At 42.1% G+C, this 27,396-nt stretch overlaps 1 protein-coding gene and 1 long non-coding RNA gene across 5 annotated transcripts in view; one reads left to right on the top strand and one right to left on the bottom strand.

The window, feature by feature from the left end:
- The window catches only part of LOC135968070 (uncharacterized), a 121,646-nt gene that overhangs the window by 79,994 nt on the left and 14,256 nt on the right, over window positions 1–27,396 (top strand). The gene's annotated exons all lie outside the window — the stretch shown is intronic.
- CDK8 (cyclin dependent kinase 8) overlaps window positions 25,057–27,396 on the bottom strand; it is a 150,784-nt gene continuing 148,444 nt past the window's right edge. For all 4 annotated transcript variants that reach the window (XM_005585519.4, XM_005585520.4, XM_065533083.1 and 1 more), the window contains one exon: window positions 25,057–26,342. In XM_005585519.4, coding sequence (XP_005585576.1) covers window positions 26,217–26,342 — 126 coding nt within the window. In that variant the 3' untranslated portion in view covers window positions 25,057–26,216. The remainder of the gene's footprint in view (window positions 26,343–27,396) is intronic.

The raw sequence follows: 27,396 nt of genomic DNA, 5'->3' as shown, positions 1-27,396 counted from the left end.
CTTCCTCCCTTCCCTGGGGCCGGTCAATAAATCAAGTGCTTCCTGGTGGACTAAGAAAGTGGGCTCTGTTTAAGGATAAGAGCATCATTTAGACATAATCAAGGATGCAGAAGAGACTTTGGCTTGGACTAAGACAAATGATTTCTAAACCAGTCATTGCTATCTGAATGTGGTAGACTCTCTTTCCACTACAGGACAAGGCTGGGATTGTGCAGCTCTTAAATAAATAAATGAGCTCAGAAATGAGCGTAAGAGGGCTTTGCAAACACAGAGTATTCTTGGAATGCACCACTGAGAAATAAACGTTACCTCTGTCTTCATATAGAGTGGGAGACTTTCATAAACTCTTAGGGGCATGAAATAAACACAAGTTAAAAGATGAAAAAAATCACAAAAACAAAAAGGCATGTGAATGCATTTTTAATCATCTACTGATGATTAAACTAATCTACTGATATGGTTTGATTTCCAAGTAGTATATGATACATACCAATGAAAATTTCTTAAAGAATATTTTTCTCCAGAAAAGAAGCACATTTGTAAATAATTTGTAAGCAGAGGGGGTAGTGCTGGATGAGGAATCTCATATCCAGCTTGCTGGTGTTTTTGTTGCAGACAGTCAAAAGTCAGTCAAAAATGGCTTAAAGGGTAAAGGCATTTACCTGCTTGTGTAACTTGAAAGTCCAGAGGTGAGTCAGGCTTCCAGGGCATAGTTCCCTGTCAGGCCCCTGGCTTCTTGTGGTCTCTCTGCTCCTCCATCCTCCTTCCATCACCTTAATGGAACAAGGCAGCTTCATTCCTTCACTGTGGGGGTGAAGATGCACACTCTAGAGACTGATGGGCCTGATTTGCATCCTGGCTCTGCTCAAAAGCTGTGCATATTAGGCACAATGTGAACCTCTTAAGCACCAGGCTTTTCATCTGGAAAATGGGAACAATCACAGAGTTGATGTCCTAGGATTGTTGTATTAAATGAGATGGTGAGATGGTGGCTGGTATGCAGCAGGCACTTCATAAGCGTAGGAGCTCATTCTTGGTCTTTGTGAAACTTACTGAATGGCACCCAGAGCTAGGCACCATGCTAGCTTCTGGAGATGAGAGTAATTGGAAAGATAGATGAGCAACCAGGCTGCTAGGACACAGTGTGGTAGGCATCGGACCCCTGATATCCTTACCCCTACAACAGGGGCTAGACTGTGGGTGTGATAGATCAACACCTTATAGACAACAGAGACGTGCCTGGTGCTGTTGGGGTGGGGGGAGATATAAGGCTGTTCCTGCCCCCAGAAGCTCCCAGAGTGTGGGTGGACATCGGTGGGAGAACAGGGGAGTTGTGGCTCATGTGAATCCCATCGCAGACCGCCTCAGAGGCTCAGCTTACGCACGTGGGTGGGGACTGGAACCCTGGGCGAACGCCAGCCTCAGCTCCAGAAGTTATCTGCCTGCTTCCATCTAGTGCTCCCCATTCCTCCTACTTTGTGAGGGAAAATCTGAGACCCAGAGAAGTGAAGCCATTTGCCCAACTCTGCCCCAAGAGACCAGCTCGGGCCAGAACGCAGTTCCACGCTCCCTCCTCCAGGACATGCTGCTTCCCCAGATAAGGGCCTGATGGCCTAGTTTCAGTCTGACTCTAACCCACATATCATGTTTTTTTTCATGCAGTTTCAAAAACCCTGAAAGAAACCATGGTATACAGGGAAGACTGTCCGGCATCTTCTCAGGTTGGTTTGGGAGTTACTGGATGAGAGAGAATGCTACATAAACATCATGGTTCCGGGTGCACCTGCCTTTAAGAATGGGGGAAGGGGGTGGGGCGGGAAACAACTGCAAAGGAAATAGCATTTGTGAAATGAATCTTTCAAAATCCCTTTTCTTTTTAAAAATGCTTGACTTAGCACACGTGAGCGTTTCTTTCCTGTAAAAATGAGTACTGAATGTGGGAGAGGAGCGGGACTGCAGGGCAAACTCAGCTCTGGTTAATGTCCGTGTAGGGCTATGGGCCCTGGCAGAGAACCGTCTGGCTGGCTCGGAGAGAAAGAAATGCCCTGGAAAGGAAAGCAGGGATGTTCTTTAGGGATAGGAATGTGTTGGGAGAAAGTCCTTTTAAGCCAGGGTACAAAGAAGTTGCTACACCTCCCCATTGCATCAGCCTCAAAGGCAGCAAGCATTCTGATTTCCTCGGAACCAGTGCTGTCATCTGCCAGCAAGAGCAGCAGCAGCTGTCTTTCTGTCAAAAAAAAAAAAAAAAAAAAAAAGAAAAGAAAGAAAGAAAGAAAAGAAAGAAAGAAAGGAAAAAAAACATCACTGAATTAAAGATGGCAGTGAATATTTTAACTGTGTGGAAAGGATATTTTCAGCACATCTGGGCAAGATCTTAAACTCACCAACTGCTTCATCTAAGATTCTCAAGCTTCCTAGGGATGTTTTATTGCATTACTTCCAAGTTTTATCACTTTATTTCCAATTTGTATCCTTAGGGGCAGAACAAAAATGATTTTCTGAGTCATGGGAAATGATTCAAGCTGGGGACAATTTGATATGAACTGAGGACATGCGGGAGCCACAGAGAAACTTAGCACTTTCTCATAGATTCTAAAATGCAATCAAAAGTGGCAAATGGTTATTTTTTCCCCTAACTTAATAAAATGACAGAACAAGTTAAGTTATTGAAGATCTGACAATCTACCAGGATTCTGAAGTACTGGGGAAATGGAATTACTCTTTCTAAATAATACAGAAGGGGAAAATGAAAGTATTAGAGTCACCATGCCTAAGAATAAATGAAGGAGACATGTTTAGTTTTATGAAGAAATTCAGTCCTTGAGATTTCTGGGTTTTTCTCCCCCCTTAATGGTTGATTCAGCTAAAGGGAAAGGAGCATTTCTTCCTAGATTCTACAATGTGCCATTTAAATGGCTTTCCGGGTACGTGTGGCCTAGGAAACCCGCAATCTGTGTAGGCAGGGTGGTCGTGATAAAGATGACATTTGCCTTTGAAACATGCTGGTATGCCAACAGAATCGGAGGCATAAATCTGAAAATGTGGAAAGAGAAATGAACATACTTACCTAGTTCAAACTTGTGTTAATAAAGACCATGTTTTTATTCGTAATGTGTGGTTTCCTAGCATAGAGAACTGGTAAACCCAATCTTCTAATACTTTGTTCCCTGAATTAATTGCTACCTCTCAGGGAAAATACTTGGAAATACATTCAAGAGTGCTGATGGTATTACATCCTTTGCAAGAAAGTGACAGTAAAAATTACTATATATCCCTAAATACAAAGTAAAATTTTTTTTCTCTCATTATTATTATTCAAAATAGGGGGAATCACAACAATGTCTTACAAATGGATTGGTTATGAATAGGTTACAAATGGGTTAGTTGAGGATGACACAGTGATTTTAAAAAATAGGCTACCCGTTTTTGCAAATAAAAACACAGGTTGCTTAAATTTAAATTTCAGATAAACCACCTGTTTTTGTTGTAGTATAGCTATGTTCTGTGCAATATTTGGGATGAACTTAAACATTTTTGTTATTTATCTAAATTCCAGTTTAACCGGGCTCCCTGGATATTATCATGCAAACCTAGTCTAAACTAACCTTGAAGTGCTAGTTTTGGATGAATATAGTGGTCACCTGATGGAACAGATGGTTTGAAAAAGAGAGCAAGACATCAAACAGGTTTAGTATTTAGGAATTATTCTTGGGGGTGGAATATACTCAATTACAATTTGTTGGATGTGTTTGTATTGGAAACAAGCCTTAAAAAAATTACTTACAAGGCCATGCACGGTGGCTCACACCTGTAATTCCAGCACTTTGGGAGGCCAAGGCGGGTGGATCACGAGGTCAGGAGTTCAAGACCAGCCTGGCCAAGATGGTGAAACCCCATCTCTACTAAAAATACCAAAAAAAATCAGTCGGGCATGGTGGCAGGCACCTGTAATCCCAGCTACTCAGGAGGCTGAGGCAGAGAATTGCTTGAACCTGGGAGGTAGAGCTTGCCGTGAGCTGAGATCACGCCACTGCACTCCAGCCTTGGTGACAGAGGAAGACTCCGTCTCAAAAAAAAAAAAAAAAAATTACTTACAAAGCCACACAGTAAATGTTTTCCATAAGGTGACTGCCAAATGGAAAAAAAAAAAAAAAAAAATGACACAACTAGCTGTTTCCTGAAACGTGAATGCATATTTGCACCTGGGTAAAATGTCCAGCAACATACATAGAAAGTCAGAGAGTGCTGAATCTCAAGCAACTTCAATGGTACAAAGATGATGTTTTAGATAACTCAGATTTAGCAATGACAAATTACTAAAGTCAAAGATGCATATGAGCGTTTAAATAGAATCATTTCAGGGATTCAGCAAGAGTGGGAAAAGGCAATACTTTAAAATAATGTGTTAGTTTATCTAGTGTGTGATTTTATATATTTATAACTTGAACATTGTAATGTAGATATTTAAGCATTCTGTCTCCAGCCCTTAAAGGAGATATATTTTTTTCTTCTTTCTTTTATCAGTCTTCTCATTGGGAAGCCAAAGGCTCACATTATATACATGACTGCTTAATGGCTTGGGCATGTGTCCAAAAATATTCGGACAAAACACTGGGCAATTATGGACATCAAGTTCATAAATTTCAGGACAATGCATTGACTGTCTTCTCGGGATCAAACTCAGGTGTACCTCAATGCTAATAAATTTGTGAGCCAGCTTCAAGTTTTCACCCAATTAACAAATTGTCACCAGCTGTAACTCCTACTGCCAGCCAAGAAGAGTAATGGGACCCGATTTACCCTACCCCCTTAAACAATTAGAAAATTAGACAAAATATATTTAAAACCGGTTTTTCAGACACCAAACAAAAGGCGGCACAGTATTGTGATTCCTGAGAAACAATGTGTGTTTTATTATTGCATGAGCTTACCACTTAAAAGCAGTTTGCAGGCTGCAGTGCAGAGAGGAAAATCCAAATAAAACCCAGTGGTCCTTGTGTGTTGAGCAGATCAAAGCTAAGGTGGCTGGAATTGAAGAAACGGTGTGTTGGGGAAGAGGGAGCTGCGGTGAGGAAGTGGATACGGCTCTGGAAACAGCGGGTTCTGTCAAGCCTTTGAGTACGGATCTGTGTATGCATGACAAGAAACTCTCTGAGGTCAGAGAAAGAACCCTGAAAAAGAGTAGGCAGAACAATTCCTAGAGTTCAAACAAGGCTCAGAATAGTCCGTGTTTCCACCAGTGAAGAGCTGCAGCTGGGGCATGTGCCAGAATTCTCAGAAGAACGTTTCTGTAGTAGTGGGGCTTCATTAGCCCTGAACTAAAAGTTATTCTGGACCTGACATATTCGGCTTAAGAGCAAGCATCAAAAGAATACAGCTGACTCCCAGTGATTTAACAGCGTGCCATAACAAAATCCAGCACTAAACAAACATAACAAGATACAGCAACCAACACACCAAAATTCATGATGCTCAGTGTCCAATAACAAATTACCAGGCATACAAAGAAGAAGAAAAATATGACTCCTAAATGGAAGAAAAATCAATCATTAAACCTGGATCCAAAAATAACAAATATACTAGAAGTTGGAGATAAGGATGTTGGAAAATCCATTGCCCCATATTCAGATACACCTTGGAGATATTGTGGGTTTGGTTCCAGACAACTGCAATAAAGCAAGTAACACAATAAGGTCAGTCTCACAAATTGCTTGGTTTCCCAATGCATATAAAAGTTAGGCTTACAGGCTGAGGCAGGAGGATTGTTATAGGACAGGAGTTCTAGACCAGCCTGGACAACATAGTGAGACCCCCCCCCATCTCTAAGAAAAAAAAAAATTACCTGGGCATGGTGGCACACACCTGAAGTCCTAACTATTTGGGAGGCTGAGGTGAGAGGATTGCTTGAGCCCAGGAGTTCCAGGTTGCAGTGGGCTATGATTGCACCACTGTACTCCAGCCTGGGCAACACAGTGAGACCCCATCTCTAAAAAGAAAAAAATTATGCTTACACTATATTGTAGTCTATTAAGTGTTTAATAGCATTATGCCTTAAAAAGCAAGGTACTTACCTTAATTTAAAAAGACTTTATAGTTTAAAAAATGCTAACATTCATCTGAGTCTTCAGCAAGTCATAATCTTTTTGCTGGTGGAGAATCTTGCCTTGATTTTAACGGCTGCTGACTGATCAGGATGGTGGTTGCTGAAGACTGGGGTAGCTGAGGAAATTTCTCAACATAAGACAGCAATGAAGTTCAACTCTTCCTTTCATGAAATATTTCTCTGTAGCATTCGATACTGTTTGATCATATTTTAACAATATATCTGGGCGCAATGGTTCACACTGGTAATTCCAGCACTTTGGGAGGTGAAGGCGGGTGGATCACTTGAGGTCAGGAGATCGAGACCAGCCTGGCCAACATGGCGAAACCCTGTCTCTACTAAAAATACAAAAATTAGCTGGGTGTGGTGGTGGGTGCCTGTAATCCCAGCTACTCGGGAGGCTGAGGCACGAGAATTGCTTGAACTCAGGAGGTAGAGGTTGCAATGAGTAGAAATCGTGCCACTGCACTCCAGTGTGGGTGATAAGAGTGAAACTCCATCTCCAAAACAACAACAATAATAATAATAATAATAATAGCCAAGGAGGAAGGATCGCTTGAGGCCAGGAGTTCAAGAGCAGCCTGAGCAACATAGCAAGACCCTGTCTCTATAAAATTAAAAAAGTTAGCCATGTGTGGTAGCATGCACCTGTAGTCCCAGCTGTTTGGGAGAGTGAGGTGGGAGAATTGCTTGAGCCCAGGAGATTGAGGCTGCAGTGAGCCATAATCCTGCCACTGCACTCGAGCCTGGGTGACAGATTCAGACCCTATTTCGAAAAAGATTTTAAAAAGAGAAATGTTAAAGGAAGTTCTTTGGACAAAACAAAAACGAATCTTAATCCTTTAGACTCCTTGATATTATCCCAGAACTCACTTGTGTTCTGTTTGTTTATTTTTAATATTTATTTTCAGTGTGTTTTATAACTTCTTTCAACAGTGTTTTGTAGTTTCCTTTTTTTTTTTTTTATTATACGTTAAGTTCTAGGGTACATGTGCACAATGTGCAGGTTTGTTACATATGTATACATGTGCCATGTTGGTTTGCTGCACCTGTTAACTTGTCATTTACATTAGGTATATCTCCTAATGCTATCCCTCCCCTCTCCCCCCACCCCACGATAGGCCCCGGTGTGTGATGTTCCCCACCTTGTGTCCAAGTGTTCTCATTGTTCAATTCCCACCTATGAGTGAGAATATGCGGTGTTTGGTTTTCTGTTCTTGCAATAGTTTGCTCAGAATGATGGTTTCTAGCTTCATCCATGTCCCTACAAAGGACATGAGCTCATCTTTCTTTATGGCTGCATAGTATTCCATGGTATATATGTGCCACATTTTCTTAATCCAGTCTGTCATTGATGGACATTTGGGTTGGTTCCAAGTCTTTGCTATTGTGAATAGTGCCGCAATAAACATACGTGTGCATGTGTCTTTATAGCAGCATGATTTATAATCCTTTGGGTATATGTCCAGTAATGGGATGGCTGGGTCAAATGGTATTTCTAGTTCTAGATCCTTGAGAAATCACCACACTGTCTTCCACAATGGTTGAACTAGTTTACAGTCCCACCAACAGTGTAAAAGCGTTCCTGTTTCTCCACATCCTCTGTAGCACCTGTTGTTTCCTGACTTTTTAATGATCACCATTCTAACTGGTGTGAGATGGTATCTCATTGTGGTTTTGCTTTGCATTTCTCTGGCCAGTGATGATGGGCATTTTTTCATGTGTCTGTTGGCTGCATAAATGTCTTCTTTTTTTTTTTTTTTTTTTTTTTGAGACAGAGTCTCGCTCTGTCGCCCAGGCTGGAGTGCAGTGGCGCGATCTTGGCTCACTGCAAGCTCCACCTCCCGGGTTCCTGCCATTCTCCTGCCTCAGCCTCCCAAGTAGCTGGGACTACAGGTGCCCGCCACCACGCCCGGCTAATTTTTTGTATTTTTAGTAGAGACGGGGTTTCACTGTGGTCTCGATCTCCTGACCTTGTGATCTGCCCGCCTCGGCCTCCCAAAGTGCTGGGATTACAGGCGTGAGCCACCGCGCCCGGCCTAGATGTCTTCTTTTGAGAAGTGTCTGTTCATATCCTTTGCCCAGTTTTTGATGGGGTTGTTTGATTTTTTCTTGTAAATTTGTTTAAGTTCTTTGTAGATTCTGGATATTAGCCCTTTGTCAGATGGGTAGATTCTAAAAATTTTTGTCCATTCTGTAGGTTGCCTGTTCACTCTGATGGCAGTTTCTTTTGCTGTGCAGAAGCTGTTTAGTTTAATTAGATCTCAATTTTCAATTTTTGCTTTTGTTGCCATTGCTTTTGGTATTTTAGTCATGAAGTCCTTGCCCATGCCTATGGCCTGAATGATATTGCCTAGGTTTTCTTCTAGGGTTTTTATGGTTTTAGGTCTAACATTTAAGTCTTTAATCCATCTTGAATTAATTTTTGTATAAGGTGTAAGGAAGGGATCCAGTTTCAGCTTTCTACATATGGCTAGCCAGTTTTCCCAGCACCATTTATTAAAAAGGGAATCCTTTCCCCATTTCTTATTTTTCTCAGGTTTGTCAAAGATCAGATGGTTGTAGATGTGTGGTATTATTTCTGAGGGCTCTGTTCTGTTCCATTGGTCTATATCTTCTGTTTTGGTACCAATACCATGCTGTTTTGGTTACTGTAACTTTGTAATATAGTTTGAAGTCAGGTAGCATGGTGCCTCCAGCTTTGTTCTTTTAGCTTAGGATTGTCCTGGCAATGCGGGCTCTTTTTTGGTTCCATATGAACTTTAGTTTTTCCAGTTCTGTGAAGAAGGTCATTGGTAGCTTAATGGGGATGGCATTGAATCTATAAATTACCTTGGGCAGTATGGCCATTTTCACAATATTGATTCTTCCTATCCATGAGCATGGAATGTTCTTCCTTTTGTTTGTATCTTCTTTTATTTCGTTGAGCAGTGGTTTGTAGTTCTCCGTGAAGAGGTCCTTCACATCCCTTGTAAGTTGGATTCCTAGGTATTTAATTCTATTTGAAGCAATTGTGAATGGGAGTTCACTCATGATTTGGCTCTCTGTTTGTCTGTTCTTGGTGTATAGGAATGCTTGTGATTTTTGCACATTGATTTTGTATCCTGAGACTTTGCTGAAGTTGCTTATCAGCTTAAGGAGATTTTGGGCTGAGACAATGGGGTTTTCCAAATATATAATCATGTCATCTGCAAACAGGGACAATTTGACTTCCTCTTTTCCTAACTGAATACCCTTTATATCCTTCTCTTGCCTGATTGCCCTGGCCAGAACTTCCAACGCTATGTTGAGTAGGAGTGGTGAGAGAGGGCATCCCTGTCTTGTGACAGTTTTCAAAGGGAATGCTTCCAGTTTTTACCCATTCAGTATGATATTGGCTGTGGATTTGTCATAAATAGCTCTTATTATTTTGAGATACGTCCCGGCTGTTGAATTTTATTGAAGGCCTTTTGTGCATCTATTGAGATAATCATGTGGTTTTTGTCTTTGGTTCTGTTTATATGATGGATTATGTTTATTGGTTTGTGTATGTTGAACAAGCCTTGCATCCCAGGGATGAAGCCAACTTGATCATGGTGGATAAGCTTTTTGATGTGCTGCTGGATTCAGTTTGCCAGTATTTTATTGAGGATTTTTGCATCAATGTTCATCAGGGATATTGGTCTAAAATTCTCTTTTTTTGTTGTGTCTCTGCCAGGTTTTGGTATCAGGATGATGTTGGCCTCCCTAAAAAGAATTAGGGAGGATTCCCTCTTTTTCTATTGATTGGAATAGTTTTAGAAGGAATGGTACCAGCTCCTCTTTGTACCTCTGGTAGAATTCGGCTGTGAATCCATCTGGTCCTGGACCTTTTTTAGTTGGTAGGCTATTAATTAGTGCCTCAATTTCAGAATCTGTTGTGTATTCAGGGATTCAGCTTCTTGGTTTAGTCTTGGGAGGGTGTATTTATCCAGGAATTTATCCATTTCTTCTAGATCATCTAGTTTATTTGCATAGAAGTGTTTACAGTATTCTCTGATGGTAGTTTGTATTTCTGTGGGATTGGTGGTGATATCCTCTATATCATTTTTTATTGCATCTATTTGATTCTTCTGTCTTGTCTTCTTTATTAGTCTTGCTAGTGGTCTGTCAGTTTTGTTGATCTTTTCAAAAAACCAGCTCCTGGATTCATTGAATTTTTGAAGGGTTTTTTGTGTGTCTATCTCCTTCAGTTCTGCTCTGATCTTAGTTATTTCTTGCCTTCTGCTAGTTTTTGAATGTTGTGCTCTTGCTTCTCTAGTTCTTTTAATTGTGTTGTTAGGGTGTCAATTTTAGACCTTTCCTGCTTTCTCTTGTGGGCATTTAGTGCTTTAAATTTCCCTCTACACACTGCTTTAAATGTGTCCCAGAGATTCTGGTGTGTTGTGTCTTTGTTCTCATTGGTTTCAAAGAATATCTTTATTTCTGCTTTCATTTTGTTATGTACCCAGTAGTCATTCAGGAGCAGGTTGTTCAGTTTCCATGTAGTTGAGAGGTTTTGTTTGAGTTTCTTAATCCTGAGTTCTAGTTTGAATGCACTGTGGTCTGAGAGACAGTTTGTTATAATTTCTGTTCTTTCACATTTGCTGAGGAGTGCTTTACTTCCAACTATGTGGTCAATTTTGGAATAAGTGTGATGTGGTACTGAGAAGAATGTATAGTCTGCTGATTTGAGGTGGAGAGTTCTGTAGATGTCTATTAGGTCTGCTTGGTGCAGATTTGAGTACAATTCCTGGATATCTTTGTTAATTTTCTGTCTCGTTGATCTGTGTAATGTTGACAGCGGAGTGTTAAAGTCTCCCATTATTATTGTTTGGGAGTCTAAGTCTCTTTTAGTTCTCTAAGGACTTGCTTTATGAATCTGGGTGCTCCTGTATTGGGTACATGTATATTTAGGATAGTTAGCTCTTCCTGTTGAATTGATCCCTTTACCATTATGTAATGGCCTTCTTTGTCTCTTTTGATCTTTGTTGGTTTAATGTCTGTTTTATCAGAGACTAGGATTGCAATCCCTGCTTTTTTTGTTTTCCATTTGCTTGGTAGATCTTCCTCTATCCCTTTATTTTGAGCCTATGTGTGTCTCTGCATGTGAGATGGGTCTCCTGAATACAGCACACTGATGGGTTTTGACTCTTTATCCAGTTTGCCAGTCTGTGTCTTTTAATTGGAGCATTTAGCCCATTTACATATAAGGTTAATATTGTTATGTGTGAATTTGATCCTGTCATTATGATGTTAGCTGGTTATTTTGCTCATTAGTTGATACAGTTTCTTCCTAGCATTGGTGATCTTTACAATTTGGCATGCTTCTACAGTGGCTGGTACCGGTTGTTCCTTTCCATGTTTAGTGCTTCCTTCAGGAGCTCTTGTAAGGCAGGCCTGGTTGTGAGAAAATCTTTCAGCATTTGTTTGTCTGTAAAGGATTTTATTTCTCCTTCGCTTATGAAGCTTAGTTTGGCTCGATATGAAATTCTGGATTGAAAAGTCTTTTCTTTAAGAGTGTTGAATATTGGCCCCCACTGGGCTTGTAGATTTTCTTCTCTTCTGGCTTGTAGAGTTTCTGCTGAGAGATCCACTGTTAGTCTGATGGGCTTCCCTTTGTGGGTAACCCAACCTTTCTCTCTGGCTGCCCTTAACATTTTTTCCTTCATTTCAACTTTGGTGACTCTGACAATTATGTGTCTTGGAGTTGCTCTTCTCGAGGAGTATCTTTGTGGCGTTCTCTGTATTTCCTGAATTTGAATGTTGGCACGCCTTGCTAGGTTGGGGAAGTTCTCCTGGATAATATCCTGAAGAGTGTTTTCCAACTTGGTTCCATTTTCCCTATTACTTTCAGGTACACCAATCAGACGTAGATTTGGTCAGTCCCATATTTCTTAGAGACTTTGTTCATTTCTTTTTGCTCTTTTATCTCTAAAATTCTCTTCTCGCTTCATTTCATTCATTTGATCTTCAATCACTGATATCCTTTCTTCCACTTGATCAAATTGGCTACTGAAGTTTGTGCATACGTCACGTAGTTCTCGTGCCATGGTTTTCAGCTCCATCAGGTCATTTAAGGACTTCTCTGCACTGTTTATTCTAGTTAACCATCCGTCTAATCTTTTTTCAAGGATTTTAGCTTCTTTGAGATGGGTTCGAACATCCTCCTTTAGCTCGGAGAAGTTTGTTATTACCGATCATCTGAAGCCTTCTTTCAACTCGTCAAAGTCATTCTCCATCCAGCTTTGTTCTGTTGCTGGTGAGGAGCTGCATTACTTTGGAGGAGAAGAGGTGCTCTGATTTTTAGAATTTTCAGCTCTGGTTTCTCCCCATCTTCATGGTTTCATCTACCTTTGGTCTTTGATGATGGTGACATACAGATGGGGTTTGGGTGTGGATGTCCTTTCTGTTTGTTAGTTTTCCTTCTAACAGTCAGGACGCTCAGCTGCAGGTCTGTTGGAGTTTGCTAGAAGTCCATTCCAGACCCTGTTTGCCTGGGTATCACCAGTGGAGGCTGCAGAACAGCAAATATTGCAGAATAGCAGATGTTGCTGCCTGATCCTTCCTCTGGAAGCTTTGTCTCAGAGGGGCACCTAGTTGCATGAGGTGTCAGTCGGCCCCTACTTGGAGGTGTCTCCCAGTTAGGCTACTCGGGGGTCAGGGACCCACTTGAGGAGGCAGTCTGTTCTCATGCTGTGAATGGACTCCATGCTATGAGAACCACTACTCTCTTCAAAGCTGTCAGACAGGGACATTTAAGTCTGCAGAAGTTTCTGCTGCCTTTTGTTCAGCTATGCCCTGCCCCCAGAGGTGGAGTCTACAGAGGCAGGCAGGCCTCCTTGAGCTGCAGTGGGCTCCATCCAGTTCGAGCTTCCCGGCTGCTTTGTTTGCCTACGCAAGCCTCAGCAATGGTGGACGCCCCTACCCCAGCCTCACTGCCACCTTGCAGTTCGATCTCAGACTGCTGTGCTAGCAGTGAGTGAGGTTCCATGGGTGTGGGACCCTCTGATCCAGGCGCAGGATATAATCTCCTGGTGTGCCGTTTGCTAAGGCCGTAGTGCAGTATTAGGGTGGGAGTGTCCCGAACTTCCAGGTACCGTCTGTCACGGCTTCCCTTTGCTAGGAAAGGGAATTCCCCCAACCCTTGTCCTTCCTGGGTGAGTTGATGCCCTGCCCTGCTCCTTGGGCTGTATCCACTGTCTGAGAAGCCCCAGTGAGATGAACCCAGTACCTCATTTGGAAATGCAGAAATCACCCGTCTTCTGCATGGCTCACGCTGGGAGCTGCAGAGTGGAGCTGTTCCTATTGGGCCATCTTGGAACCTCTGCCCCATTTCCTGACTTTTTAAATAATTTGTGTTTTGTAGTTTTCTGTGTATAAGCCTTTCAACTCCTTGGTTAGATTTATTCCTAAGTATTTAATTCTTTTTTTTTTTTTTTTTTTTTGGAGGCAGAGTCTTACTGTGTCACCCGAGCTGCAGTGCAATGGCATGATCTCTACTCATTGTAACCTCCGCCTCCTGAGTTCAAGCAATTTTCGTGCCTCAACCACCCAAGTAGCTGGGACTACAGGTGTACACCACAATACCCAGCTAATTTTTGTATTTTTAGTAGAAATGGGGTTTCACCATGTTGGTCAGGCTAGTTTGAAACTCCTGGCTTCAAGTGATCTGCCTGCCTCAGCCTCCCAAAGTGCTGGGATTACAGGCATGAGCGACTGCACCTGGCCCCATTTAATTCTTTTAGATGCTGATGGGATTCAACTTGCTTTCCTAATTTGTTTTGGATTTTTCACTGCTGGTGTATAGAAATACAACTGATTTTTGTGTGTTGACTTTGTGAGGGCATTAGACTTTCCTGTATTTGTTTATTAGCTCTAATAGATTTCTTGTGGATTCTTTAGATTTTTCTATATATATAACATCATGTCATCTGTGATTAGAGATAGTTTCCTCTCTTCCTTTTCAATTTTTAAAATTTCTTTTTCTTGTCTAATAACTCTGACTAGAACTTCTAGTACAATGTTGAATAGAAGTGGTGAAAGCAGGCACCCTTGTCTTGTTCTGATTTTGGAGGGAAAGCTTTCAGTCTCTCACCCTTGAGTACAATATTGAATGTGTTTCTATCATGTTTAGGTATTTTATCATGTTGAGGAATTTTCCCTATGATACTGGTTTTCTGAGAGTTTTTTTTTTAATTATGGAAAGATATAGGATTTTGTCAAATGCCTTTTCTGCATCAATTGACCTGATCATGTGGTTTTTCCCTTTTGTTATATTAATCTGATGTACACATTGATAGTTTTATTTTGAGCCACCCTTAGGGTGAGGAGGCATGAATAGATGGAGCACAGAGGATGTTTTGAAGGTCTATTATTAGATGTGTAAATGTTTATAACTGCTATGTATCTTGTGGTATCAATACATTTATTAATATGTAATGTATGTATTTTTCTCATAATTTTTTAAAATTTAAAGTCTATTTTATCAGATATTAGTATAGCTACTCCAGTTCTCTTTTGATGGCTATTTGCATGTACTGTCCTTTTCCATCCTTTTACTTTTAACCTATTTGTGTCACTGGGTCTAAAGTTAGTATCATAGACAACACATAGTTGGATTATGTTTTAAAAATCCAGTCTTCCAATCCTTGTTTTTTCATTGGAGAATTTAATCCATTTGTGTTTAAAGTAATTCCTGATAAGGTAGACTTCCTTCTGACATTTTACTATTTGTTTTCTACATACCTTATGACTTTTACCTCTCTCATTTCCTGTAATACTGCCTTCTTAAATGTTTAGTAAAAAGATGATTTCTTAGAGTGAAACTTTTATTCCCTTCTAATTTCTTTTTGTGTATACTCTATAGCTATTTTCTTTGTGGTCACCATGGGGATTACATGTAACATCTTAGAGTTGTAACAATCTAATTAAGTTTGTAGAAATTTAACTTTTAAATTCACTGGTTCCTCTGCTTGCTCAAATCTGTTTTTGAAACTTTCTAGTGCATATTTTATTTCAATTATCATACTTTTCAGCTTCAAGATTTCTTTTTGGTTCCTTTTTAAAATTTCTCTCTATTGATAATCTTATTTTGTTCATGCACCATTTCCGCTTATCTTTGTCTATGTCTTCATTGAGCTCTTTGAATCCTTAAGACAGTTTTTCTTTTCTTTTCTTTTCTTTTTGAGTTGGAGTCTCTCTCTGCACCAGGCTGAAGTGCCGTGACACAATCTTGGCTCACTGCAACCTCTGCCTCCTGGGTTCAAGTGATTCTCCTGCCTCAGCCTCCCGAGTAGCTGGGACTACAGGTGTGCGCCACCATGCCCAGCTAAAAGACAGTTGTTTTAAAGTATTTGTCTAGTAAGTCTAATGTCTGAGTTTCATGTATATTTTGTGTCAACTTATTTTGTTCCTTTGAATGGGCCATCATTTTCTATTTTTTTGTATGCCTTTTTGTTTGTTCATTCTGAAAACTGGACGTTTGACTCTTATGATGTGGAAACTCTGGAAAATAGATTCTCCCTCTTATCCAGGGTTTGCTGTCTTTTTTGATTGTATGGTGTATTTGGGTCAGGGATCAGCTTGAGGTGAAAGCTTAATGTCTTCTCATGTCTTTTCTGAGCCTGTATCTTTCCATAGGCATGCATACTGGCTTTCTAAATTTCCCCATATACATGCTTGTTTTTGAATGTCCAAAGACAGACAGACAGACAAACAAACAAACAGGTATAGTTCCTTTAAATCTCCTGGAAGCTGCTTCCAGCTGGGAGGAATTCATACAATGAGATCCAAACTCTTTACTCATTAATCAGTGATCAAACAGCACTCCCGTGAGAACACAGAATGCCACTATTTGAAGGATAAGGTCATTATTGCCTGTCATGGCTCCAGCAAGATGTGCCAGAGATATGGGTTGCCATTCTCCAGCTGCCTGCCACCACACTGACAGCTGATATCAACTGCAATTTACCAGCTAAGCTGTTCCCTGGAAGCTTTGAATATTCAAATAAACTGAGTTCCAGAATGGTTACGTGAGACTGTTTCTACCAGTACAATTGTTGTCCAGGTGGACAGATAGACTCCTGATAGCCTCCAATTCTGCCATCTTTCCGGCAGCACTCCCCTGCAGGCTATATTATAACAAAGAGCAGGAGAGTTAATATAGCCTGGGAGTGGAAGAGAGGCCGTACTCTCGTCCTTCCTATGTAAACATGTTTTTGATTTTCCTTGTAGAAGGGAATAATGTGTTTGCCACATCAAAAGCCACATACAAAGCACTAGGGGCTGTGTTGATCTGTTTCAGTAAAGACAACACATCTGGCACAGCAGCTGTAATTGGAGCTATTACTTGGTGCAGTTTACATTGTTTGCACTGGTCTACCATCCATTTTGGCCTCTGACTTTCAAGCATGCCTCAGGTTGATAATTGGCTTACCTAGACTTGTCATATTTTTTTTTCAAGTCTTTTGAAGAAGTTAACAAAAGCCAGCCAATTCCATAGTCTTTTAAATATCATTGTTTTCATACTGCTCAAACATGATCTGTATCATGTTTCCCCTTCCACCTGTACCTCATCCCAAGTGAACACAGGAAAAACTCTGGTAATTGGGATCTCACTTCCCACCAGCAACAAGTTCTTTATTGCTATTTTTGAGGACTCGCTTAAATACAAATTTTCTTAGCCTGGATTCCACCCTGTAAGCAGAACATGAGACAAAGGATTGTACGCGGGTGATTTACTTGCAAATGTGATCTTAGGGAGCAGCAGTAGGAGATAAGGGAGAGAACAAGGAAGAAAGGAAACGAGTACAAGGATGCTTTATTTAGTTGGCCACCCCAATGCACAATGGGTGCTCCATTCTGCCGGGACCTTCTGAAAAGCTTTATGAAATGCATCTCTAAACAGTTCTGCTCTGGGAATCAAAGCATCTGCCCATTGACTCCTTTAATCCATTGGTCAAGGGTAACCGTATGGGCTTTAGCTCCCTGTCGTATCCTGATTGTGCATTCCTGAGTTCAAAGTAGATTCCTATGGACATTCCACACTGAAGCATCAGAGAAGCTCTATGGCAGGAAGGGACACATGCTGGATGTGGGCCCAAGGCAAAGCACCTGCGCAAACCTGGTGGAAGCCTGTGTAGGACTAGTCACTGTAGCAGTGGCTGGAGACAAAGGGGCACTTGGAGGGGTGCACGAGAGGAATGCAGTAGAACTTGGCACAGGGAAAACCTTTGATTAATACTAAACCAGAGAAAATTGCTAGTTGTCTATTTTAGCATATTTTCTGCCAATGAAGAAACTCAACTGCAAAACAATTACTGTATGTTCGTCAAGCTGATTTTGGGGCCTACTGAATTAGCATCCATTTTAAAGTCTATTAGAACTGTTGAAGTGTGCTTTTAACAGATAGAGTCAGTAACAAGTAAAATACAAATTTATATACTTTGTAGTATAAATGGAAAAACATAATTAAGAAATCACCTTACTTGTAAATAAGACAGCTCTCTCTGGCAGCCTCTAAGCTTACTAATTTCATCTCTGAGTGTTGCTGTCCAGGAGACATTTTGCAATCTGGAAACTGTGGCCACTTTACCCAGTATGACCATCACAGCTAATTACTTTCTCTGGGGCCTGGAAGCTGAGGACCTGGGTTCACATCTGGATTTACCAGCAGCTGGATTTGAGCAGGGAACAGCCTCTCTGAACTTTATTTTCCTCATCTGAAAAATGGGGAAAATAATCCCCGACTCAAAAAGTTCTTGTGAATAACACTAGAATAGAATATGTGTAAGATGCTTGGCACGGTGCCGGGCACAGTTACTTTAGGGTTTATCTGAGATAAAAAAGTTCATTATGAAACTTTGAATAGTGATTTATAGTTTATTTTACAAAGTACCTTCCAGCACTTCTGTGACTCAGTGTGAAAGTCAGTTATGATCCTTATTATTGACAGATACTTGGAAAAGTTGAATGACTTGACTAAGATCTTACAGTAAGTAACAGACAGGGCCAAGTGCTAGGATTCTGATTCCAAACCCAGTGTTCTTTCTGATGCTTCACACCAATGCCCACCTCCCCCAAGAAACCTTTCTCCCATTGCTGTTCTCTTTCCAGAGACAGACAGTAAACAAATACCCAAACAAAAAAATACACAAGCATAAAAATGCTAGGTAGTGCATTGCTCTGAGGAAAAGTGAAGCAGGAAAAGCAGACACACTGTGGCTGAGGGAAGGGTGGGGAGGGAGGGCTCTCTGAGGCGGTGCCATTTGAGCAGAGCTAAATGAACTGAGCAAGCCAGACAGAATCCAGGGCGAGGGAATTCCGGGCAGAAGGCACAGCAAGCAAAAGCCTGGAGACAGGCCTGCGCCTGACGTTTTGGAGGAGGAGCCAGGATGCGGTGGTAACTGGAGTGCAGTTACGGGGCGGAGGAGTGGTGGGAAATGAGAATGGGGAGAGCTGCCAAACTGGAATGTTTTAGGCAGTGCTGAGAAATTGCAACTTTATTCTAAGTGCGATGGAGGCCACCTAAGATATTGCTTTTTATTTTTTTAAAAAATTTTATCTGCTGAAATTCCTTTTTACTAGCTCTTTTTTTTTTTTGAGACGGAGTCTTGCTCTGTCGCCCAGGCTGGAGTGCAGTGGCCGGATCTCAGCTCACTGCAAGCTCCGCCTCCCGGGTTCACGCCATTCTCCTGCCTCAGCCTCCCGAGTAGCTGGGACTACAGGCGCCGCCACCTCGCCCGGCTAGTTTTTTGTATTTTTACTAGAGACGGGGTTTCACCGTGTTAACCAGGATGGTCTCGATCTCCTGACCTCGTGATCCGTCCGCCTCGGCCTTCCAAAGTGCTGGGATTACAGGTGTGAGCCACCGCGCCCGGCCTTTTTTTTTTTTTTTTTTTTTTAAATGTAGACATTCTTACAAAGGTTCACTGGTGTGTGGGGAAGAGACCACAGAACGGCATGTGTAGGGAGGCAGGGAGGCCAGGTAGGAAGCGAGATCGTATTGAGAGATGGAGGCCAGGGAGCAGGGGTTAGATCTCTCCCGCTTGGAGGCGGCTGGGCCAGCTGGTGCATTCAGTTCCATGGGGGGGAAGGTGTGCAGCCTGTGGCTTCCAGCATCACGCCATCTTCAGCAGCGGGAGTCAAGCACCTGCAGCGTCCACGGGTTCTGGCGCCGCTGGTGAGTGGCCACCTCCCCCACATGCCGACCGACCCACAACGCAGGATACTCTCCTGCCTATTCCTCCAACTCCTCTCTCACCCGCACCTTCGGAGCCACTCTCTTCTGGCACAGAGCTCCCCTTTGTTTCCACCAATACCCCGCACCCGTCACTGCAGCGGGTCTTTACACTGGTTGCTCTTGCGTGCAAAGCTATGTGCAAATTTCATGTATTTCAAATATTTCATATTTCTGTTCATATTTCTCAAATGTGAGGTTGGTGCAAAAGAAATTGCGGTTTTGCCATTTCAGTGACAAAAACTGCAATTCCTTTTGCACCAACTTCGTATCACTTCTTTGGAAACTTCTGATGATGCTACTTAAAAACTGGCCCTCAAAGACGTTGTCGCTCACCTCACCGCCTTTTTTACAAAGATTTTAATCAAAATGTGACATTATTGTTATTCTTATCTACTGCTTAACTGTTTATCATCTATCACTAAATACACTCTGCATGAGTACAGGAAGCGAGCCCTCGCTGTCCTCTGTTGCAGCCACAGTGCCCAGGGCAGTGTAGGTATGCAATAAATGGAATGAAAGAATGAACAACTTCCGTCCTTTCTAAGACTACGGAGTGTCCCGAAAACCCCCTATGTCAATCACGGAGAGTGTTTGATCTCTGAAACCTCAACCTCTGGTGAATATAAAGAGCTCTTTTACCTCCACTTGATTTCCAGGTACCCTTTGGATTCTCATGGCACGCCTACCCATTAGGCCCTCTCTGTACTGATGATGGCATACGTTAATTCGCATATGGAATTCAATCAAGTGACCAAGCCAGAGCATGACACATCTTTTGGAAATTATGCCTCGATGCATGAAGTGGCCATCACCTTGTTCAGCCTCAGGAGGGATTTGTTACACAAATCTCTTGTCAATTCGAGGTTATAAGCTTGACCATAGTGTTTTCCACTCATCCTTTCACATTGCCAAGGTATTACTAGCATGTCTTGCTGGGTGGGGTGTACATGCCTGTAATCCCACCCTTTTGGAAGGCTGTGGCGGGGGTACTGCTTAAGGCCAGGAGTCCAAGACCAGCCTGGGCAACACAGTGAGACCCCGATCTCTACAAAAGATAATTAAAAAAAAAAATTAGCTGGGCGTGGTGGTGTGCACCTGTAGTCCTAGCTACCCAGGAACCTGAGGCAAGAGGATCACTTGAACCCAGAAGTTTGAGGTTACAGTGAACTACGATTGCACCATTGCACTCCAGCCTGGGTGACAGCAAGATCCTGTCTCTAAATACTACTACTACTACTACTAACAATAATAAGCATGTCTTATATTTTGATTGCCCTAAATTTTTATCAATGAGTCCTATTTTTGTAGAATGTTAACTGTAATTTTATTCATATCTTTCAAAAAAAGTATATATTCTAACCCACTGCATGCATTTAGTTCTTTTCAGCAAGTTAAACAAAAAAGAGGCAGTCCCATGTGTTGTCATTTTAAAAGGGGGATGTATCTGGGTTTGAGAAACAAAGTAGACCTCCAGTATCTCTTTTTCTGCTGCAAAGACCAACTAATATTAAAATGCTCATTATTTAAGTCAGAGTAATTTTTGTGTTTCCCAAGGTTAATGAGAATCAGGAATTTATTTGTTAAGCGATAAATCTGGATTATGGTTAGCATCATGATTTTCCAGATTTTTTGCTTTTTAGGGAAGAACACTGAAAATGGCCTCTGTGCTTGGAGGTGTGTGTGTGTGTGTGTGTTTGAGACAGGGTCTCACTCTGTGTGTGTGTGAGACAGGGTCTCACTCTGTGTGTGTGTGTGTGTGTGTGTGTGTGTGTGTGTGTTTGAGACGGTCTCACTCTGTTGCCCAGGCTGGTCTTGAACTCCTGGGCTCAAGTGATCCTCCCACCTCAGTTTCCCAAAGTGCTGGGATTACAGGCATGAGTCATGGTGCCTGGCCATTGGGAATTTTTTTCAAAGCTGAAAGATAAAGGTAGAAGAACATATACGTAGATAGAAATACAAATAGGAGCACTGATAAATGTGAAGGAGGTCAGTATAAAGTAGGGGCTATTACCAGATTGCAAGTATTTTGGAAAATGTCAACATAACTAATTTCCATATTTAAAAAGTATTCTACCATCAGTTGCTCCTGTTCTTGAACTTAGATGTAGAGATAAAACACTTTCTAGGCCTGGCACGGTGGCTCACGCCTGTAATCCCAGTACTTTGGGAGGCCAAGGTGGGTGGATCATTTGAGGTCAGGAGTTTGAGACCAGCCTGGCCAACATGGTGTGAAACCCAGTCTCTACTAAAAATACAAAAACTAGCCGGGCGTGGTGGCACGCGCCTGTAATCCCAGCTACTCAGGAGGCTGAGGCAGGAGAACTGCTTGAGCCTGGGAGGTGGAGGTTGTGGTGATCTGAGATCTCGACCCTGCACTTCAATTTGGGCGACAGAGTGAGACCCTGTCTCAACAAAACAACAACAACAAACAAAACCCCAATATTTTCTAAAAAAAAAAATAAATAAATAAGAGTTCTCTTTTGGATGTGTTCAGTTCGAGATACTATTTGACATCCAATAGAAAGTCATTGCTTCATTCAGCACACTTTGATGAGCGTGGCTGTAAGGCACTCTTCTTCTAGTCACTGGGACGATTATAAATAAATAATTCCCTCCACCCTTTCTTTTCTAGTGGGAGAGAAAAACCAGTAAACAAGTAGATACCTCAACGATGCTCCGTGCTGTGCTGGAAAACCAAGCAGGTACAAGGGAGGGAGAATGCCGGGGTGGGGAGGCAGGCAGGCTGTGATTTTTTTATTTTCCGAGGCAGAGTCTCCCTCTGTTGCCCAGGCTGGAGCAACCATCTTGGCTCACTGCAACCTCCACCTCCCGGGTTCAGGCAGTCCTCCTGCCTCAGCCTCCCGAGTAGCTGGGATTACAGGTGTGTGCCACCACGCCTGGCTAATTTTTATATTTTTAGCAGAGACGGGGTTTCACCGTGTCGGCCAGGCTGGTCTCGAACTCCTGACCTCAAGTGATCCACCTGCCTCAGCCTCCCAAAGTGCTGGGATTACAGGCGTGAACCACCACGCCTGGCCTCAGGCTGTGATTTTTAAAGCAGAGAGGGAGAGCCCTCTCTGAAGATGAGACTTGAGCAGACCCCAAAATGTTGCCAAGAAGCTGGCTGGGGAGAGCACTGGCGGCAGATGCAGACAGAACAGCAAGTGTGAAGGCCTTAAGACCAAAGGTGCTTGGCATGCTTGCGCGTCAGCAAGGAGAGTGGCGGAGTGGGAGGGCAGCTACTGGGAGGAGAGGGACAGAGACTGGGACCAACCAGGGAAGGGAGGCCGGGTCACCTAGGACCCCTGGGTACAGCAGGGGAGTGACGTGACTGCAGAGTGATGTGACCTCCATGTCCAAGGCTCACTCAGGATGCTGTGTGAAGACCAGGAGAAGGGCGGAAGTGACTGGAACAGTCTTGGTAAGAAGCCTGTGCCTTGGTAGAGGCCGGTACAGTGTGGGTGGTGAGGACAGAGCAACTCAGGATATGTTTTCAAGGGACAGTTGGCAGGATGTGCATATGTCACAGATGTCCTGGGTGAGAGATGGTGGCAAGGCTGCCACCTGGCCTGGACAGCCAGAAGTGGGGGGTGCCCACCCCCTGGGCTCAAGTGCTCCTTCCGCCGCCTCTAGCTAGTTGAGTCTGTAGGAGGCAGTGGCTGGAGGCTGGAGTCACCTTTCTGGACATGGACAAATTCAGTCTAGATAGTATGTCGGAATGAGTCAGACAGGACAGGGAGGCCTGGATTAGAAGTCTGGGAATTATCTTCCTGTTAAAGTCACAAGCCTGGATGGCAGCACCCAGGGCACACGTGTAGATGGAGAAGCCAGGTCTGAGATGGAACAGGACCCGAGGGGAGCTTCCATTCCACTGGGAAGACACAGAAAATTGGCAAGCAGATGTCATCAGTCAGGTGTAAGTGTTATGTAGAAAAATAAAGCCGGGGAGGGAATCAAGAATGCTGGCAGGCACGTGGATGTGGATGGTACTTGTCATAGATGCAAGTAAATGCAGGAACCTGGTGCTCAGGGAGAAAGGCAGCTGGACGTGCACTCAGTGGTCACCTCCATGTTTAATGACAGGAGAGATGGGGCAGGATCACTCAGGGAACGGGGACAGAGAGAAACAAACATCTGAGACTTGAGCCTTCAGGCTCTTGGACCATTAAGAGTGGAACGGTCCACTCTAGAATGGGTTTCGCTTTTGGAAATTCACACAGGAAACTCATGTCAGTGGAGTAGCCCTCCCTCTAAGCCACTTTGCTGCTAATGTTTGCTCAGTGTTTAGACCAGCCTGAAGGTGAGTGACCCTAGGGCTGTTTTTTTTAAACATATATTCCTCAGACCACTGCATCAGAACCAACTCAAGAGCTTGTTAAAAATGAAGTTTTCACATTCCATCCTAACTCTAACCTCTGGGACTAGATACTGAAGGGCAGAAAAACACTCCCTAGGATTCTCCTTTCCACTAAGCTTGAAAAACCTCAGCTTTAACAGCAGAAAGAAAAATTAGAAAACAATGAGAATGGACAGGAAATAAGAAGGCACAGTGAGAGGTAAAATTTATAGAAATTTTACCTGGGTGCAGTAGCTCATGCCTGTAATCCCAGCACTTTGGGAGGCCGAGACAGACAGATCACTTGACGTCAGGCGTTGAGAGATAAGTCTGGCCAACATGGTGAAACCATCTCTAATAAAAATACAAAAATTAGCTGGGCATGTTGGTGGGCACCTGTAATCCCAGATACTTGGGAGGCTGAGGCAGGAGAATCTCTTGAACCTGGGAGACCGAGAATGCAGTGAGTGGATATCGCGCCACTGCACTCCAGCCTGGGTAACAGACTGAGACTGTCGAAAGAAAGGAAAGAGAGAAAGAGAGAAAGGAAGGAAGGAAAAAAGGAAGGAAGGAAGGAGAAAAGGAAGGAAGAAAGGAAGGAAGAAAGAAAGAAAGGGAAGGAAGGAAGACAGGAAGGAAGACAGAAAAGAAGGAAGGAAGAAAGGAAGAAAAGGAAGGAAGGAAGGAAGCAAGGAAGGAAAGAAGAAAGGAAGAAGAAAGGAAGGAGGGAAGGAAGGGAAGGAAAGGAAGGAAGGAAGGAAGAAAGAAATAGAAAAAGAGAAAGAAGAAAAGAAAACCCAAACCAAACTATGGAAGGCGGGGAGCTCCCGAGGGCTCACGAGGTGAACTCATAACCAGATCCACACATCCTGAGAATGCGTTGGGGCAGGATGACTTAAAATGGAAACATGAATTCAGCTCCTAGAAATTACCACTACTGTATTGTCAGGCCTCTAAGGACAGAGATTCCTCAGTTATTTTGTTTTAGAATGTTTTTATATCATTGAGTTGGGTTTTTAAGAAAAAATGTTAGTTTTTTCCCTAATCTTCTGTATTTTCTAGAGGAGGAAAACGGATTATTAGGGATGTCCTTCTCAGTACAACACAGAATAGGAATTATTCCAGCAACTGAAGGCTCACCAACAGTATCTTCCAATTAGAAAGGTGTCTGTGTTTCACATCTTACATTATGGTACCGAGTGTAACAGGAAAAAGGACCCATATCTAAGACTCAAGTCAGTGCTCCACTATGGAGACAGACACCCAGGTAACGTGAATGAAAAGTGAAGAGATTTCTTCAGAGGCTACTTGTTAACACACATTTTAAAATTAAAACAAAAACCCTTTGTACATATAAAAAATACAGCTGACTCCACGTTTTGATTTATGAAAAATAAATTTATTACATAACACCTTGTTTTTAACAATGTTCAATTATTTTTTATTCAGAATACTTGTGTCATTCATGTAAAATAGTTTGATACAGTACATTGTATGTTATAGGTTTTTTTTTTCCTCAAAAATTCTAAGGCTCTCCTACTCCTTCTCCTTTGCTGAAGTAAGGGCACCCTAAACAACGTGCGAACAAGTTTTCAAAAGGAAAATGAACTGAACAAAATTTTAATAGCACTACACCAACCAGCTTTAAAATCAGGACAAAAATATTTGAATTGGATGCCGCACCTTTTTAAGGAAGTTATCATTCATGCTTTTTTCATCTTAAAGCATGCTCACAAATCAGCAACACCAACAGGAAAAATAAAACACTGTCTATGACAATCATTTTAGTTTGTTTGCTGAACCAAACAGGTTTATATCAATGACAACATATTTAATTACTATCAAATAGCAGCTTTAATACCAGTCAAGTCATAGATTGAAAATGAAAACAAACTTAGAAGTTGGAAGTTAATCTTTGGGAGTTTTGAAACCTTTCTGGAAAAACTATGTGGCTTTTTGTACTTTCAAAAAAATCCAAGCAATGTTCTTGGTCAGAAAACACTGATTAATGTAGAAAATGAATCAGCCCACTGATAAGACACTAAAAAGAAAGGTGTACCAAAATAATCTCATTTTGAGTCTTGGTTATTTCGTTAACATATACTGTATGTTTCAAGTACCAGTTAAACTTTGTGTCTGTGTGTGTACTATTGGTCAGATAATGTTGTTACACTGAAAAAATTCACCACATACAAAGACAAATGCTTGCCCCTAGCACATTCACAGCTTCAACTGCTACAGACTGTCACTGAAAAAAATGCATTGGTCAGTCTGAACCATGTCAAGTAAACTATGGAAGTAGCAAATCCACAACACAAACTGTGCTAGCACTTTCTTTTCAAGTCTAACTCCAAAACAGGTACAACTTGGAAGCCACTACCCCAATCTGTGTGAAAAGTGGTGGAACTTGGCTACTGGACATTTTGAAGATGTGGTTGTACAGTACATTCTCATGGCCCATACCAGGTTCCCGCGGAGAGCTGCACAGTCAGCCCTGCAGCATTCGCAACAGTGCATGGACAAGATTCCGATGCAGCTCAGTACCGATGTGTCTGATGTGAGTACTGTGGAGGCTGCTGGGAGGTAGCTGAGTATCCCATGCTGCTCTGCGGCTGTGATGTGCTTGGTCCAGGGTTGGGATAGGCAGCATGTGGATTGGAACGCTGGAGAGGAGATGAGGGAGAAATGTGATTCAGGTGCTTCTAGGGGAAAGTCAATCCCAAGCAGCAAAACTTATATGTGACTGAAGCGTCAATATGTTTCAAGGAAGAAAGGATGTACAGGTTTTGTGCTGCGTACTAACTTCATAATGAAAGACAAAAGCCCCAAATATTTTAACAACCTCTTCTCTTGAGGAAGGTCAGAAATATTGCTAGTAAATAATATTAAGCCTAGGTTTATTACTATGCTGTGCAAATACATTTTTTTCTATAGGAGTAACCCCTTTTTATGCTGTTTTGTATCTACTTGGTAAATTTGCTTGAGATGTTTACATGGGAACTTGATGTATACATAAATAATTTAAAGCTTATTGATAGGCTTTCTTCAGTAGAAAACTCCCCCCAACACACGACTAAAGAATAAAAATGAATATGATAGGAGAAGGTATCACAGAATCCATTTCTTTGGCATTAATACATTTTTATGTCCTTTAAACTACTTTTTTTTCTTTTGAGGCAGGTGCCACTCTATCACCCAGGCTGGAGTGTAATGGTATAATCAATCATTGCCAGGATTATAGGTATGCACCTCCATGCTCAGCTCATTTTTTCAAATTTTTTTGTAGGAACAGGGTCAGGCTATGTTGCCCACGTTAATTTCAAACTCCTGGCCTCAAGTGATCCTCCCCCTCAGCCTTCTAAATCACTGGGATTACAGGCAGGAGTCACGGTGCCTGGCCCCTTTAAACTACTGAATCTTATTTTCTGCTACAAGTTTATATACAAAAGTAAAAATATAACCACAGACATTTAAGAAGGATGGTATTCTCAATTCTAAAATGGCACAAACAAAGAATGTGATGGTTTGGGGTTCTCTAATTTTGATCTGTTAGATTATTATTCCCATTCTCACACCTCTCTCTCATACTATTTGCTCCCAAGACAAACACTATAAGATTAACCAAAACTGGGCTGGGCGCTGTGGTTCATGCCTGTAATCCCAGCACTTTGGGAGGCCGAGGCGGGTGGATCACAAGGTCATGAGATTGAGACCATC

Source organism: Macaca fascicularis, chromosome 17, assembly GCF_037993035.2.
Source record: "Macaca fascicularis isolate 582-1 chromosome 17, T2T-MFA8v1.1".
Classification (NCBI taxonomy): Eukaryota; Metazoa; Chordata; class Mammalia; order Primates; family Cercopithecidae; genus Macaca; species Macaca fascicularis.
This window is presented reverse-complemented; position numbering and strand designations above follow the sequence as displayed.